Source organism: Tamandua tetradactyla, chromosome 18 (genome assembly GCF_023851605.1).
Source record: "Tamandua tetradactyla isolate mTamTet1 chromosome 18, mTamTet1.pri, whole genome shotgun sequence".
Taxonomy (NCBI): Eukaryota; Metazoa; Chordata; class Mammalia; order Pilosa; family Myrmecophagidae; genus Tamandua; species Tamandua tetradactyla.
Genome location: NC_135344.1, coordinates 32,989,613 through 33,007,190, shown reverse-complemented (window position 1 = coordinate 33,007,190; position 17,578 = coordinate 32,989,613). Strand labels below are relative to the sequence as shown.

At 43.2% G+C, this 17,578-nt stretch overlaps 1 protein-coding gene across 3 annotated transcripts in view; it reads right to left on the bottom strand.

The window, feature by feature from the left end:
• The window catches only part of MYO5B (myosin VB), a 461,360-nt gene that overhangs the window by 20,395 nt on the left and 423,387 nt on the right, over window positions 1–17,578 (bottom strand). For all 3 annotated transcript variants that reach the window (XM_077135491.1, XM_077135492.1, XM_077135490.1), the window contains 3 exons: window positions 15,894–16,092; window positions 12,640–12,733; window positions 9,707–9,850 (listed from right to left, as the gene is read on the bottom strand). In XM_077135491.1, coding sequence (XP_076991606.1) covers window positions 9,707–9,850; window positions 12,640–12,733; window positions 15,894–16,092 — 437 coding nt within the window. The remainder of the gene's footprint in view (window positions 1–9,706; window positions 9,851–12,639; window positions 12,734–15,893; window positions 16,093–17,578) is intronic.

The window sequence follows — 17,578 nt, the reverse complement described above, 5'->3', positions numbered from 1 at the left end:
AGGGACCGGACACACAGTGTACCCCAGTCTGGACCAGCTGGACTGGCTGCGAGCCTCGCCAGAACAGTCAGTTCCCCAAGACACGGCAGCCGGTGCCCGTTCCCCACAGGCTGCTTCCCAGAGGGGAAAGAAAGGGACTTTACCAGCAGCAGGGGCAATAATTAACAAATTCTGACTACTAAAAAATAGGCCCCCAGCTCAGGTGAACCTGGTCAAAGCAGAGGTCGCTCATTGTGCTGACGGGGGAAAAAAAGAAAAGAAACAGAGGTTTTTGTGGCTGTGTTTCTACAAAGGCCTGACTGCATTTGGATACAGCAGCAGGGCTTCTCAGGCTGCAACTGCCCCAGGCATAGGAAGAAACAAGCCCGTTTGAGGGCTTCTCTGGAGCCTGTGCTTTCCCGGGGGAGGGGTGAAGCCCAACTCAGGTGGAATCTCTCCCTTAAGGAATTCAGACACCAGAGCTGGGTAATTTGAAGCCATTAAAACCAGGCTACAACCTCTCCTCCGTCTCCACCACGCCTCCAGCAGGGAGAGTCAGCCAAAGTTAAAGGTACATCATCATCTTATGCTGGTGGGGCCTGCAGGCAGACAAGTGCCACATACTGGGCAGGATAAGAAAAACAGAGTCCAGAGACTACACAGGAAAGTCTTTCAACCTGCTGAGTCTCACCCTCTGAGAAAACTGATGCGGGTGACTCTTTGCCCTGAAAGGAGGTCAGTTTGGTCTGTGAAAATCTGGCTGGGGTCTATAATACTTATGTAGACGCTCCTATGGGTGGGGGGATAAAAGGCACCATGCAAGCAGGGCAAGAAACAAGAAAACAAGAGCTGAAAACTTCTCCTCTGTTAAACAAAACTTAAGCTAAAGGTCCAGATAAAGCTGAACTGAATGTCAAAAAACAGATAACAAATTCATCCAGCAAGAAAACCCTAGGTAAAAGAAGTGAAAGCAATCTCCAGAATACACTAGTTAAGGTAATTAAATGTCTAGACGCCAGCAAAAAATAACAAATCACACCAGGAAAACTGAAGATATGGCCCAGTCAAAGTAACAAACCAATAGTTCAAATGAGATACAAGAGCTGAAACAATTAATTCAGAATATACGAACAGACATGGAAAACCTCATCAAAAACCAAATCAATGAATTGAGGGAGGATATGAAGAAGGCAAGGAATGAACAAAAAGAAGAAATGGAAAGTATGAAAAAGCAAATCACAGAACTTATGGGAATGAAAGGTATAGTAGAAGAGATGAAAAAAAGACAATGGAAACCTACAATGGTAGATTTTGAGAGGCAGAAGATAGGAACAGTGAACTGGAGGACGGAACATCTGAAATCTGACAAGAAACAGAAACTATAGGGAAAAAAAATAGAAAAATATGAGCAGGGACTCAGGGAACTGAATGACAATATGAAGTACATGAATATACATGTTATGGGTGTTCCAGAAGGAGAAGAGAATGGAAAAGGAGGAGAAAAACTAATGGAGGAAATTATCACTGAAAATTTCCCAACTCTTATGAAAGACTTAAAATTACAGATCCAAGAAATGCAGCGTACCCCAAAGAGAATAGATCCAAATAGACATACTCCAAGACACTTACTAATCAGAATGTCAGAGGTCAAAGAGAAAGAGAGAATCTTGAAAGCAGCAAGAGAAAAGCAATCCATCACATAGAAGGGAAACCCATTAAGACTATGCATAGATTTCTCACTAGAAACCATGGGGCGAGAAGGCAGTGGGATGATATATTTAAATTACTAAAAGAGAAAAACTGCCAGCCAAGAATCTATATCCAGCAAAATTGTCCTTCAAAAATGAGGGAGAAATTAAAACATTTTCAGACAAAAAAATCACTGAGAGAATTTGTGACCAAGAGACCAGCTCTGCAAGAAATACTAAAGGAAGCACTAGAGACAGATACAAAAAGACAGAAGAGAGAGGTGTGGAGAAGAGTGTAGAAAGGAAGACTATGAGTAAAGGTAAAAAGAAGGAAAATTAGATATGACATATAAAATCCAAAAGGCAAAATGGTAGAAGAAAGTACTACCAATACAGTAATAACAATAAATGTTAATGGATTAAACTCCCCAATCAAAAGACATAGATTGGCAGAATGGATTAAAAAACAGGACCCATTTATATGCTGTCTACAGGAAACACATCTTCAACCCAAAGATAAACATAGGTCGAAAGTGAAAGGTTGGGAAAAGATATTTCATGCAAATAACAATCAGAAAAGAGCAGGAGTAGCTATACTAATATCCAACAAATTAGACTTCAAATGTAAAAATGTTTAAAAGAGACAAAGAAGGATACTATGTACTAATAAAAGGAACAATTCAGCATGAAGACATAACAATCATAAACATTTATGCACCAAACCAGAATGCTCCAAAATACATGTGGCAAACACTGAGAGCAGTGAAAAGAGAAATAGACACATCTACCATAATAGTTGGAGACTTCAATTCCTCACTCTCATCAACGGACAGAACATCTAGACAGAGGATCAATAAAGAAACAGAGAATTTAAATATTACAATAAATGAGCTAGACTTAACAGACATTTATAGAACATTACACCCCACAACAGCAGGATATACCTTTTTCTCAAGTGCTCATGGATCATTCTCAAAGACAGACCAATGCTGGGTCACAAATCAAGTCTCAATAAATTTAAAAAGAATGAAATCATACAAAACACTTTCTCAGATAATAAAGGAATGAAGTTGGAAATCAATAATAGGCAGAGGGCCAGAAAATTCACAAATATGTGGAGGCTCAACAACACACTCTTAAACAACCAGTGGGGCAAGGAAGAAATTACAAGAGAAATCAGTAAATATCTCGAGGCAAATGAAAATGAAAACACAACATATCAAAACTTATGGGACACAGCAAAGGCAGTGCTAAGAGGGAAATTTATTGCCCTAAATGCCTATATCAAAAAAGAAGAAAGAGCAAAAATTGAGGTAGTAATTGTCCACTTGGAAGAACAAGAGAAAGAACAGCAAACTAACCCCAAAGCAAGCAAGAGGAAAGAAATAACAAAGATTAGAGCAGAAATAAATGAAATTGAAAACATGAAAACAATAGAGAAAATCAATAAAACAAGAAGTTGGTTCTATGAGAAAATCAATAAGATTGATGGACCCTTAGCAAGACTGACAAAAAGAAGAAGAGAGAGGATGCAAATAAATAAGATCAGAAATGGAAGAGGAGACATAACCACTGACCCCATGGAAATAAAGGAAGTAATGACAGGATACTATGAACAACTTTACACTAATAAATACAACAATGTAGATGAAATGGACAATTCCTAGAAAGGCATGAACAACCAACTTTGACTGGAGAAGAAATAGATGACCTCAACAAACCAATCACAAGTAAAGAGACTGAATCAGTCTAAGAAGCTTCCCAAAAAGAAAAGTCCAAGACCAGATGGCTTCACATGTGAATTCTGTCAAACATTCCAGAAAGAATTAGTACCAATCCTGCTCAAACTCTTCCAAAAAATTGAAGAGGAGGGAAAGCTACCTAATTCATTCTACAAAGCCAACATCACCCTCATACCAAAACCAGGCAAAGATATTACAAAAAAAGAAAACTACAGACCAATCTCTCTAATGAATATAGATGCAAAAATCCTCAACAAAATTCTAGCAAATCGAATCCAGCAACACATTAAAAGAATTATACATCATGACTAAGTAGGATTCATCCCAGGTATGCAAGGATGGTTCAACATAAGAAAATCAATTAACGTAATACACCATATTAACAAATCAAAGCAGAAAAATCACATGATCATCTCAATTGATGCAGAGAAGGCATCTGACAAGATTCAACATCCTTTCCTGTTGAAAACACTTCAAAGGATAGGAATACAAGGGAACTTCCTCAACATGATAAAGGGACTATATGAAAAACCCACAGCTAATATCATCCTCAATGGGGAAAAATTGAAAACTTTCCCCCTAAGATCAGGAACAAGACAAGGATGTTCATTATCACCACTGTTATTCAACATTGTGTTGGAAGTTCTAGCCAGAGCAATTAGACAAGAAAAAGAAATACAAGGCATCAAAATTGGAAAGAAAGAAGTAAAACTCTTGCTGTTTGTAGATGCTATGATACTATATGTTGAAAACCCTGAAAAATCCATAGCAAAACTACTACAGCTAATAAACAAGTACAGCAAAGAGGCAGGTTACAAGATCAACACTCAAAAATCTGTAGTGTTTCTATACACTATAATGAACAATCTGAGGGGAAAATCAAGAAATGAATCCCATTTACAATTGCAACCAAAAGAATAAAATATTTAGGAATAAATTTAACTAAAGAGACAAAAGACCTATGCAAAGAAAACTACAAGAAATTGTTAAAAGAAATCACAGAAGACCTAAAAAATGGAACAACATACCATGTTCATGGATTGGAAGACTAAATATAGTTAAGATGTCAATTCTACCTAAATTGATTTACAGATTCAATGCAATAACAATCAAAATCCCAACAACTTACTTTTCAGAAATAGAAAAACCAATAATCAAATTTACCTGGAAGGGCAGAGTGCCCTGATTAGCTAAAAGGATCCTGAGGAAAAAAAAATGAAGTCTGAGGTCTCATGCTGCCTGACTTTAAGGCATATTATGAAGCTACAGTTGGGATTTTGATTGGCATTGCATTGAATCTGTAAATCAATTTAGGTAGAATTGACATCTTAACTGTATTTACTCTTCCAAAACAGCATGGTACTGGCATAAAGACAGATATATTAACCAATGGAATCGAATAGAGTGTTCAGATATAGACCCTCTCATCTATGGACATTTGATCTTTGATAAGGCAGTCAAGTCAACTCACCTGGGACAGAACAGTCTCTTCAATAAATGGTGCCTAGAGAACTGGATATCCATATGCAAAAGAATGAAAGAGGACCCGTATCTCACACCCTATACAAAAGTTAACTCAAAATGGATCAAAGACTTAAACATTAGGTCTAAGACCATAAAACAGTTAGAGGAAAATGTAGGGAAATATTTTATAAAACTTATACTTGGAGGTGGTTTTATAGACCTTAACCTAAAGCAAGAGCACTGAAGAAATAAATAAATAAATGGGAACTCCTCAAAATTAAACACTTTTGCGCATCAAAGAACTTCATCAAGAAAGTAAAAAGACAGCCTACACAATGGGAGACAATATTTGGAAATGACATATCAGATAAAGGTCTAGTATCCAGAATTTATAAAGAGATTGTTTAACTCAACAACAAAAAGACAGCCAATCCAATTACAAAATGGGAAAAAGACTTGAACAGATGCTTCTCAGAAGAGGAAATACAAATGGCCAAAAGGCACATGAAGAGATGCTCAATGTCCCTGGCCATTAGAGAAATGCAAATCAAAACCACAATGAGATATCATCTCACACCCACCAGAATGGCCATTATCAACAAAACAGAAAATGACAAGTGCTGGAGAGGATGTGGAGAAAGAGGAACACTTATTCACTGTTGGTGGGAATGTCAAATGGTGCAACCACTATGGAAGGCAGTTTGGCGGTCCCTCAAAAAGCTGAATATAGAATTGCCATATGACCCAGGAATACCATTGCTAGGTATCTACTCAAAGGACATAAGGGCAAAGACACAAACAGACATACACCAATGTTTATAGCAGCATTATTTACAATTGCAAAGAGATGGACACAGCCAAAATGTCCATCAACAGACGAGTGGCTAAACAAACTGTGATATATACATATGATGGAATATTAAGCAGCTGTAAGACAGAATAAAGTTATGAAGGATGTAACAACATGGATGGACCTTGAGGATATTATGCTGAGTGAGATTAGCCAGAAACAAAAGGAGAAATACTGCATGGTCTCACTGAGATGAACTGACATTAGTGAATAAACTTAGAATATTTCATTGGTAACAGAGACCACCAGGAGATAGAAATAGGGTAAGATATTGGGTAATTGGAGCTGAAGGTATATAGATTGTGCAACAGGACTGAATATAAAAACTCAGAAATGGACAGCACAATACTACCTAACTGTAATATAATTATGTTAAAACACTGAATGAAGCTGCGTGTGAGAATGACAGAGAGAGGAGGGCTGGGGCATAAATGAAATCAGAAAGAAAGATAGACAAAGATTGAGATGGTATAATCTAGGAATGCCTAGAGTGTATAATAATAGTGACTAAATGTACAAATTTTAAAAATGTTTTTGCATGGGGAAGAACAAAGGAATGTCATTACTGCAGTGTGCTGAAAATAGATGGTAATTAATATTTTAAAATTTCACCTTATGTGTGAGATTAAAGCAAAAATGTTCATTTGGTACAAAATTTATATTTTGACTAGTGCATTTTCTAATATAACTTATGCAGATAGCATGATTGAACACCATGAGTGCCTGGAATCTTGGGTAGGACACGAGATATTGTTGGTTTGTCCAGAGTGATGCCCCGATGAATCCCAGAGTGATTTGATCAGTGACTGGAAAAGTATTTGCAAAGCCCCCTTTGGGGAATGGTGAGAACGGGGAGAAATTCAATTTCCTCAAGTTGAATTTTTGATATTTTCACAAGCAGTGTGGACAACCAAAGCTATAGGCTGAGACCCCAGTCTTGGGGTTTGTTCATATGAAACTTAACCCCACAAAGGATAGGTCAAGTCTACTTAAAATTTAGGCCTCAGAGTTACCCCCAAGAGAGCCTCTTTTTTTTTAGCAGAACCCATTGCCTTCTTTTTTATTATTAATTAAAGAAAAAAAAGAAATGAACACAACATTTAGAAATCATTCCATTCTACATATGCAATCAGTAATTCTTAACATCATCACATAGATGCAGGATCATCATTTCTTAGTACATTTGCATCGATTTAGGAAAAGAACTAGCAAAACAACAGAAAAAGATATAGAATGTTAATATAGAGAAAAAAGTAAAAATAATAATAATAATAAAAAAAGAAAAGGAAAAAGAGAAAAAAAACAAAAGACACAAACAAACAAACAAAAAAAACTATAGCTCAGATGCAGCTTCATTCAGTGTTTTAACATAATTACATTACAATTAGGTATTATTGTGCTGTCCATTTTTGAGTTTTTGTATCTAGTCCTGTTGCACAGTCTGTATCCCTTCAGCTCCAATTACCCATTATCTTACCCTGATAATTTCTTACCTTAGAAACAGGGTAAGAGAGCCTCTTTTGTTGCTCAGATGTGGCCTCTCTCTCCAGCCAACACAACAAGCAAACTCACTGCCCTCCCCCTGTCTACATGGGACATGACTCTCAGGGGCGTGGACCTTCCTGGCAACGTGGGACAGAAATCCTAGAATGAGCTGAGTCTCAGCATCAAGGGATTGAGAAAACCATTTTGACCAAAAGGGAGAATAGTGAAATGAGACAAAATACAGTGTTAATGGCTGAGAGATTCCAAATAGTCGAGAGGTTATCCTGGAGGTTATTCTTACGCATTAAGCAGATATCACCTTGTTGTTCAAGATGTAGTGGAGAGGCTGGAGGGAATTCCCTGAAAATGCAGAACGGTGTTCCAGTAGCCATGTTTCTTGATGATGATTATAAAATGATATAGCTTTCACAATGTAACTGTGTGATTGTGAAAACCTTGTGTCTGATGCTCCTTTTATTTACCTTGTCACCAGACGAGTAGAACATATGGAATAAAAATAAATAATGGGGGAACAAATGTTAAAATAAATTTAGTTTGAAATGCTAGTGATCAATGAAAGCGAGGGGTAAGGGGTATGATCTTTTTTTTTCTGTTTTTGTTTTATTTCTTTTTCTGTTGTCTTTTTATTTACTTTTCTGAATTGATGCAAATGTTCTAAGATATGATGAATATGCAACTAATTGATGATATTGTGAATTACTGAGTATATATGTAGAACGGAATGATCAGATGCTAATGTTTTAGTTTGTTTGTTAAATTTTTTTAAATTAATAAATACATAAATTAAAAAAAAAACAAAACAGGCTACTGGTAGCCAAAGCAAAACCTTTTCTAGATAGAAATCATGTTCTACTCTTCCTTGGTACAGTGCTTGGCAGAATGTGACCGCAAATTTTTCTGGAAAAATAAATTTATCTAAAATAATGTTTTGATTTGAAATTTTAGTTTTCCAGCACAGGCCAGCTCTTTAAATTCCTTGCATTTGAGAAGGGTTTTTGCAGTTTTGAGGGAGTCCTTTCACATTTGTTACAGTTCATGTGCTAGCAGCAGGCAGGGCTGGTATCACTTTCCCATTTAACAAATGGGAGGAACATGGCCCCATTGAGAATGGCGCTAGTGGCTCAGGGCCCCTCTTTTCATCTGGACTTCCCCCTCTAGGATTCTTCCTCCTGGCTCTGTAGTTAGCTGCTGGACTTGGGTGAACACAAAACGGGAAGGGGGGCTTGTTGAAGGCAGATGGGACATGAGATCAGAGTGGTACACTAACTTTCCCCTTTTGTAGGTGAGAACACACAAGCACAGAGAAGTTGAGTGACATGTCCATGGCCACTTGGCTAGGGAGTAAAGGAGCCAGGTTTGAACAGGCCAACTGACTCCAGAGCCATAGTCATATGCACCATATCACATGGTGTCCTAGTCTGATCTTGTCCCCACAAAGACATGCTCCAATCCTAACCCCCAGTCCTATGGGGGTGAGCCCATTTATAAATAGAAGATGTTGTTAAAGTGAGGCCAAACAAATTAGGGTGGCTCTTAATGCAATATGGATGAAGTCCTCAGAAACAGAGAAAATTTGCACAAAGCAGGAGATAGGAGACACAATACCATGTGACAGCAGCAGAGCTTCAGTTTTGGATTGCTGTGAAGCCACCACCACGACGGTACAGATTTTGGAGAAAGCACAATCCTGCCAACACCATGATTTTGGATATCTAGTCTCTAAAACTGTGCGACAATAAATTGCCGTTATTTTAGCCAACCAGTCCGTGGTATTTATCATAGCAGCCCTGGCAAACTTTGCACCTGGGACCTGTAAACTGTAAAGTTCTACACAAAGAAGGAATTTGAATCCTTGATCCACCACGGCTGTGTGACCCTGAGCAAGTTAACAGACTGAGTCTCAGCTTCCTCAACTGTAAAATGGGAATAGCAGTGGTTCTTACTTAAAGGGGTCTTGTGAGGATTCAGTGAGGCAGCAGGGATGATGTGCTTAGCAGAGCACCTGAAGACAGGATGTCTTCCTGAAGCCAAAGCGCTCTGCTGCCCACTGAGAGTTTTAAAAGGAAAGGAAGGCTGTGTGGTTACAGGTGGGAAAGAGGTGTTCAGGCTGGTGGGGCTGTGCTGGTGGCTCTCCTCCCAGCTCCATCCACTGCAGGCAGAACAAAAAGGCCTCCCTTTCCTGGGTTTATATAGTCTACAATTGATCCAGATGGCAAAAGATAAAAATTTTACTTGGAAAGGGGCAGTGTGTCATCACCAGGAGCAGCAGCTTGAGAGAACAGGTGTGGGGTGGAGGATGAGGATGGGGAGGGGGTTGTACACAGAGATGGCGGACAGAGGGGTGTCTGTGTGGGTTCAAGAAGTAGAAAATGGGGTGGGGGTTGGGTTGGAAGAGGTGTAAGTTGAGGATGGAAGCGAGAGTGGGAGGAAGGAGTGAGAGCAGAGGGTAGGGGGTGGGGTGCCATGGTGGGACCTACCTGTCACCAGGTTCCGAATGAGCAGGGCCTCGTCCTCTTTGTGGTACTCCAGCATGCCCTGGAAGTCCTTCTCCTTCCGCTGGACTGTGACCTGCCTGGTGAGCTCATGGCGCCTCCTCTCACTCTGGGCCAATGCCTGGGCAGCTGAGGAGGAAAGAGGCAACAGATGGATGAGCGAGGCCTCCAGGCTGAAGGCCCGCAGGGAGGGTGTGTGTCCACAGGGTGTACGTCCGGGGACCTGAGGCAGTGGGTTCCTGAGCTCCCAACTCCTTATGGGATCTGTCTGGCAGTCGGAGCTACGCTCCCTCGCAGTGTGACCTGAGGCACTTGGCACTAGGCACTGGGAACACTCAGGACAAGAGGAGGGGAAACACCTGAAAAGGCAATGGGCAGGTTTTGGACCAGAGAAAACTTATGAGTGAAGGAGGCAGAATGTACAGTTTACCCTACTGGGTAGCTGTTTATTTTTCCTACCAAGTTTCAAGAAAAGGGGATGTTCTCTTTCTGGGAGGATGACATAGGCCAGGCCACTATGCTTGGTTCCCTGTGCACAGCCCAGATCGGCCACCATGACATAGCTGCACAGCAGCTCCAGGGGGTGATGCCCAGGCTAGTCTGTGACCAGGGGACAGAGGAGCAAGAAGGTGCCCAGGTGTAGTAAGAAACTGTCCCCAGCATCCAAATGTGGAAAGGTGGCGGGACTTGGCTAAAGGAATCTCTGCAGTGATGAAAGAGAAGAACTGGTGGGTGGTTGGGATACAGAGGCCAGGGCTTCTCTGGGCCCAGCAAAGCACTGTCATCCCAAACCAAGCATGTCCTTCAGAAACTGAGGCAGCCCAAAACACTGCTCCTGAGCAACCCTAGCACGATGTCCCGTCATGCCTTGCAGAAAATTGTCCATTGTGCCATGGTCCATGTATCGGAATGCTGTTTTCACTAAGCCTCCAGCCCAGCCCTCTGTGAGACAAATGCAGATGCCAGGCAAAAGACTCTGACCTGCCAGGGGTTGAGCTAGCTGACCTCATAACAGGCAGAGTGGGGTAGGGGGAGCCTGCAGCTCAAATTCACATAGTGGTGATTCGGTTCTCATCACTCCTTCCATAGGAACATATTGCTGACAACTCTGATGGGACCACTTCAACCTTGACCTCATGGTGGGGGTCATAGTATGGGCTGGGCCAAGGGAGCTTTACAAGTGAGAGCTTTTATGCTTTCACAACTTAAACCTACAAGGCCTGTCGGAGGCCAGCAACCTGGAAAGCCTCAATGTATGGCAGGGAAGCTCACTCGCTAGAGAAAGGCAAAAGCACAGTTAATAGGTATGCACTGTAGAGGGGCCCTAGAGGGCCAACACCATGGGAAAGGCCTGTGGTCATCTGCATAGCTATCCCCAAGCACAACTGAGTGCCTACTGCATGCAGGGAACTGTCTTAAGCTTGGGAACAGTTATGCAGAAGCAGCCAGTGTCATCCCTAGTCATTCTAGCTAAAGAGACACTTATATGTGCACATGGAAACTAACATCGTGATGCAGCTCAGCCCAGGTGCCAAGCAAGGAGTGATGCCCATTGGCAAGAGATGAACCACTCGTGCAGGAAGACCCTGATGGAGGGTGGCTGAAGGGTGGGGGGGGGACCTTCACAACCAGGTGGGAAGCAGCTGATCCATCACACATCAGGCACCACTTCACAGAAGGCCATGGATGAATGAGAGCGGGGCAGGGAGGGACCACCCAGAGGTGGGTATGCACTCCATGGACTCTGTGCACTGTGCCTGGCTGGAGGCTGGGGTGGGGTGGGGGAGGTAGATTTGGAGAGGAATGCCAGACTAGAGCTGGGATGTCAAGGCAATGGTTTCATCCTACAGGCAGTGAGGAGGTGACTGACGCCAAAGATCCCTCAAGAGTATTAACTTGCCTCTGCATGGAGGCAGGGAATTGGGAAGCTACTGCAGTTGTGGGGACCAGCGCTGGTCATAGGGAAGAGAGGTGGGTTCAGAGAAGCATTTGAGGACAGGGAGCAATGAAACCAGGGCAACTAGGAAAATGAGAGCTCAAATAGTAGAAAAAAAGAAATCCAAAGATGGCAGGGGCATGTAGGCAGGAACCGAGAGACAGTTTGCTAGAAAGAGATTACGCCACATTTGAGCATGTGTCTGGTGAGGGGCAGTGGGACCTGAACTGACCAGGACTGATATCATTGTCTTCCCCGAGCTTAGGGTCCAGAGCAGCAGAGGGACACAGCAAGTGAGCAAACAAAATGACACCTGTGATTGGCACAGTGATCAATAGGCTCATGGCGTTAGGAAATCCTAAGAAGAGACTTGAGCCTTGGGGATGTGACTCTTGAGCTGAGGGTGGAAGAATGAGGAGGGGTATGCAGGTGACAAGGGGACCGGGAACCAAGAGATGGTTCCCAGTAGTGAGTGATACTTGTGATTGGGGGCAGGAGGCAAAGGGAGAGAAGATGATGTTTAGGGTATTTCTGAAAGAGGGACTGAAATTTCTGCCTGACCTGGTGCTGGATTCCAGGTTGGAAGCTAACAGAAGCGGCCACTCTCCTGCCTGATTACCCATAGCAGGGAGTGAGGCCCATGGGATTTGGGTAGCATTTTTACATCAAAGTCTTGCCTCCCAACTCAAAGTCCTCTGAGGGCAGGGAAACCAGGACCAGGTTCTGGGTCCCCAGCCCTCCCGCCTTGCTCACAGAAAGTACCCAAATACCTGCTGAATTCAAGTACCTTTAGTGTAAGACTCTGGCAAACAGAATATTTAACGCTTAGGGTCTGAACTATTCTATCACAGAACTGGACTGGGTGTGGCCACCAGGAAATCAGTGCAGTGGAATTTCCAGAAAGAGCAGGCAATTCCCTCCTCTCAGGTGTGGCTGAGCACACCCCAGGTGCAAAGAACACACTCGCTCACACACACTCTACCTTCTAGATCCTGGACTTTCTTCATGTAAATCTTCAGTTGCTTTTTGAGCTTCCTTTCATTCTTTTCCAACTTTTCTACCAGTTCTTTAAGGTCCTGAAAGCAGAATGAAGCTGTTTGAGAGCAGGCTGAAGCCTGGCCTGGATGGCACGGGTTAAGTCCTCTGAGGTGTGGAGGGGGCCCAGAGTGGCCTTGTGGGCAGCCGTTCTGAGAAGCTGATGAGTGCCCCGGCTCACTGCCCAGGCTGCCCAGGAGACCTGCCCCAGGAAGCTAGGGATGAGTCAGAGTTCATTCTCCCAATAACAGGGCAAACTCCTCCCACCTCAGGCTCCCCAAGCCATGCCTCCTCAGGTTGCCATGACAACCCCTCAGGAGACACCTTCAAGTCTGAGCTGGGCAGTGCCAATAGGAGGACAGGTGCAGGTGTGACAATGAACAGGTGCCTCTTTGCTGGGACAGCCAACATGACAGCAAGATTACCTGAGACCCAGAAACAAAACAGGGCAGGCTCATGGCCCCTCTGTTGCTGCCCAACCCCTAGCAACTATTGCCACTGGAGGCCAATCAGCCTGCTGGGACCTAGAACAGCAAGGTGCTGGGGGAAGGATTTTGCTGTCATCAATGCCAGCATATTCCAGCTGGGGCAAGCGGCCTCTGTGGCCTGGGAGGCAGGTAGGAAGAGAAGAGGAGCCCCTGGTCCATGACCTTTAGAGCTGAGTCACTGTAAGTAGAGAGTGACATAGAAGACAGAAATAAACATTTCCATCTTGGGACCTAAGAAAATGACATCTTGAGTCTAGCCTAAAGACAAAAGACAGCCAAAAGCCCAATCCCAGAGCTCCAGCCACTGTAAACTATAAACCAAGTTCTAGATACTGTTAAGGACGTCATTTATTTAGCTTAATAAAAAAAGTAAACTTAAAAAAGGTTCTCAAGTTGAGCACTCTTAAAACTCAGCCCAGAGAGGAGAGGTAGAATAGAGTAACACCTAGATCATGGACCTACAGGTAAACCCTGAGCCAGAGGTTAGTCCACAGAAAAGACATAGGCATCGTAAGAAATTTTAAATGGGATTCTTTGGGGTACATAAGGTCTCCTGTGATCCTTCAGTTTTACTCAGACGCCAACTCATCTTCAGGCATCTCTGCACCAAAGTAACAGCTATTCCCCAATGATGTGAATGTCTACTGCTCCCCAAGCCATCTTCCCAACTCCAGAGGCAGCTGGCTTCTGCTGCATCTCCATCACCATCTCTACCTTGCTCTTGCTTAACTCTTTCCACTTGCACAGATTCCTCAACTATGGCTCTTACTCTTTTGCAGATGATAAGCTGATGCTTGGAAGCCAATGGCTTGGCCAACACAGTGAATGAGGGCCCCAGGGCTGCTTCTGAGTCACGACATGGACCCGAGAACCATTGGTCCCCATACATCTCTATACACCACCACCAAATCCAAAAGACAAAATACCTTCTTGGAACTCTTCCACCACCATTTTGAAAACTTTCATTACACCATGGGAGGTCTGGCAATAAATGCTGCAACACCCATTTGCAGCTAATAAAAAACACCAGATGCTACACAAGGAGAGCTTAATCTGGAAGCCAGCACTTGGGTCCTGCTGACTTCTGTTTCCAAGGCTTTGACTTCTCAGCTACCATGCAGCAGGGAGCCTCTCTGATCCATGACTCTGAACAGTGGCTCTGTACCACTGAACTCCTGTATGGTGTTTGCCAGCTCTTTCAGCCTGTGTTCCTCTCCAATCTCTGTATTTCTTATGCATTCCTTAGCATGTTAGGGGAGCTGCATAAAACAGTGGGTCCCAAATTTTGCACACTGAAATCAGCTGGGAGTCTTTAAAAAAAAATTACTGATGCCTGGCCCTACTCCAAAATTCTGATTTAACTGGTTGGACACAAGTTGGGAACTGGGAGTTTCAAAAGCTTCCCAGGTGTTGGTGGTTCTAAACATGTGTTTGTTTTCTTAAATAAAAAATATGTAAAAAATAAAAAATTTTAAAAATATGTAGACAAATTTATCAATCTATCATTTTATGTTTTCTCAATTGCATGTCATACTTGGAAAGCCTTTTCCATCTAAGGTCACTCAACACAAAATAAAAATAAATAAATAAATAAAAGCTTGCCAGGTAGGGCTGAGTCACCCTCTACCCTCCCTGACTCCTATCCAGTGCCCTTTGTCCACACGCCTCTCTTTCCCCTTCTTTTTCCCTCTCCCTCCTCTGTGCAGATCTTGCTGTTTACATGCCCTTCAGGTCTTCTGCCCCAGCTCAAGCCTTCTCTTCAATTCTCCCTCTTTCTGTAGTTCCTATTGTTAATCCCAAATAGAATCATGTTTTTAGAAAACACTATCTTCTTTTTCTATTTGAGGGGGTCCATCTGTCTCTTGGCTTCCCCTCAGTCCTCAAGGGTTCATAGAGAGATGCCTTCTGCAGGTTCCCCAGGTGATAAATTATTAAGGTTTCCCAACCTTCCTCCTCACCCAATAAGAGAGAATTTTTATGGAGAAAAAAACAAAAACAAAACAAAAAACCTGTAAGCTCTTTGGGACAGAGACTGCTGCATTTCTCTGGCAGCTGTCCAGGCTCCTTTGGTGGACAGTCGGCAAGGGTGGCCCCCCACTATCCCTCCCATCCTTGGACAGGCTGCTGCTCCTCCCATCAAGGGGTGGGGTCTTCCCCTCCAAACCTGGCCTGGCCATGGGATTGTTTTGACTAACAGAATTTGGAAGAAGTGATGCTGTGCTAGTTTGGGGGCTAGGCCATACAGGCCTTGAGGCTTCTGCTTTCATCCTCGTGGATGCCAGCATCCTTGTAAAGCAGCTGGATCAAGAAAGATGAGAACATGTGGACAGAGAGAGATACAGCACGTGAGGAGAACCAAGGACCCTGCTGACAGCTGGCCCTGTCAAGGTGCCCTAGCCAACAACGAGGGCAGCAGAGGCAAGCTATCCCTATTGAGCCCGGCCGGAATTCGTGATTGACACAAGTGGTGTTGCTGTTTTAAGCCACTAGGTTGTTTTCGTTTTTATTTGGGGGGGGAAGGGGTGTTAACACAGCAACAAATAACTGAAATAACTCCACAAGCCTTTGCTGACTGGTATATTTCTAGAATCTCTGTCCTGTTACAGAGTTAAGGACACAATCCTTGTCCACTTGGCTAAAGACTGCTCCTTGTCCCATTTTCTCCCAGAACATGACTTGCTAGAGTTGGGATCTGCTAGGCATGGTTACTCACCAGATTCTCATTTGTTAGCCGGGATATCTCCTGCTGGATGCCAAATTCCACCTGGGCCTCTGGAGAAAGCAGCAGTGTTTGGCAGAAGGTCTGCTGCTGTTTGTCCATCTCCTCCTTCAGAGCCTCCACCTGGGCCTTGAGGTTCTCCACCTCCTCCTCGTGCTCACGGCTCTGGGCCTGCAGCTGCGCCTCCAGCAACCTGCATGCGAAAGGAGGGCAGGTGACCTGTCGGTCTGGTCACTGCCCCCTGAAGGAGGGGCCGTGGATGGAAACACAACAGACACACAGTCAAGCAAGCAGCAACAGCAGCGACAGCAGCAACTGCATGTCCCAATGGGTGATGAATGAATCTGTTCTCCTCTCAGAAAATAGGGACCTAAGGCCAAGCAAACACATCTGGTCTTAGGCCTCCTTCCTGATCAACTTCATTCCCTGTTCCTCATTCTTTGAGCACAGTCTGTCTCCATGTCAAAATATCATTGACAGGGCGGGCCGCGGTGGCTCAGCGGGCAAAGTGCTTGCCTGCTATGCCGGAGGACCTCGGTTCGATTCCCGGCCCCAGCCCATGTAACAAAAACGGAGAAACAGAATACAATAAAACAAGAAAATGTTTAAAAATGTTTCCCTTTCTTCCTTCCTTCCTTCCTTCTATCCTTCCTTCCTTCTCTCTGTCTTTCCTTTAAAAAAAAAAAAAAAAAAAAAAAAAAAAATATCATTGACAGAAATAAATTTCTTATAGCATCTTTTAAATAAAAACGTTTAGTATCGTCACCAAAGCCCACAAGAATCTCCTTTTTAAAACAAAACACTGATAAATGCACTAATTATATTATTTGCATATTTTCATAATAAATTTTAGAAAGGCTGCTTCCTTTTTATTTATCTTCATCAGTACTACCGTCATTGTATCTCTGGCTTCATAGACACATTTCCTCCCTAAGCCAAAACAGAAACTAAAGCTACTTGCAAGTAATCAAAAGAAGGTTTAAGTCCAGTTGGTGTCATACAAGAAGCAGAGAGACCTGGAGAAGACTGGGAGGAGGTTGGGGAGAAGTCTCCGAGGGCTGGGTCTACAAGTCCAAGAACAGAGAGCACCAGTGAGCCAGGCAATTCTGGGAAAGTGCCTGTTTCATTACAACAGAAGGCAAGAAATAAATGATTTCTAGGCACTTTCATCTTCAGGAAGTTCAATACTTGATATGGCTATAATGCTATCGTCTTGGAATTACTTGAACAGACCTTCTCATACAGTGTATATGTCATGTGAAAGAAAGGCAGAGAGCACTAGATGAAAGACACAGTCAAAAGCTTCCGGGCAAGGTCCTCATGGGGAAAATTCACCCTAGTCCCTTCCTGGGATGCAGATAAAGACTAGGACCAGAGCTGGGCACAAAGTCAGGAATTTGGAAGTGACCAGGAGACACGTATTAGAGCCCCTGGCTGCCCTGGAGGCAGGGATGTGGACAGACTCCATGTTTTAGTGATTCCATTGGTTTGGGAGGTAAAACTGGCCACCAGAGAGGGAGGAACAGGGAAAGTCTACACTGGGGGCTCTTAGATGGAAGCACCCATGTCTCATATGGCTCAGTCAGCCTCATAACAGCAAGGGTTCAATATCTGGCTCCTAGAGGCTGCTCAACAAAATTACAAGGAATGAATGAATAAATGATCAAAGGAATGACTGA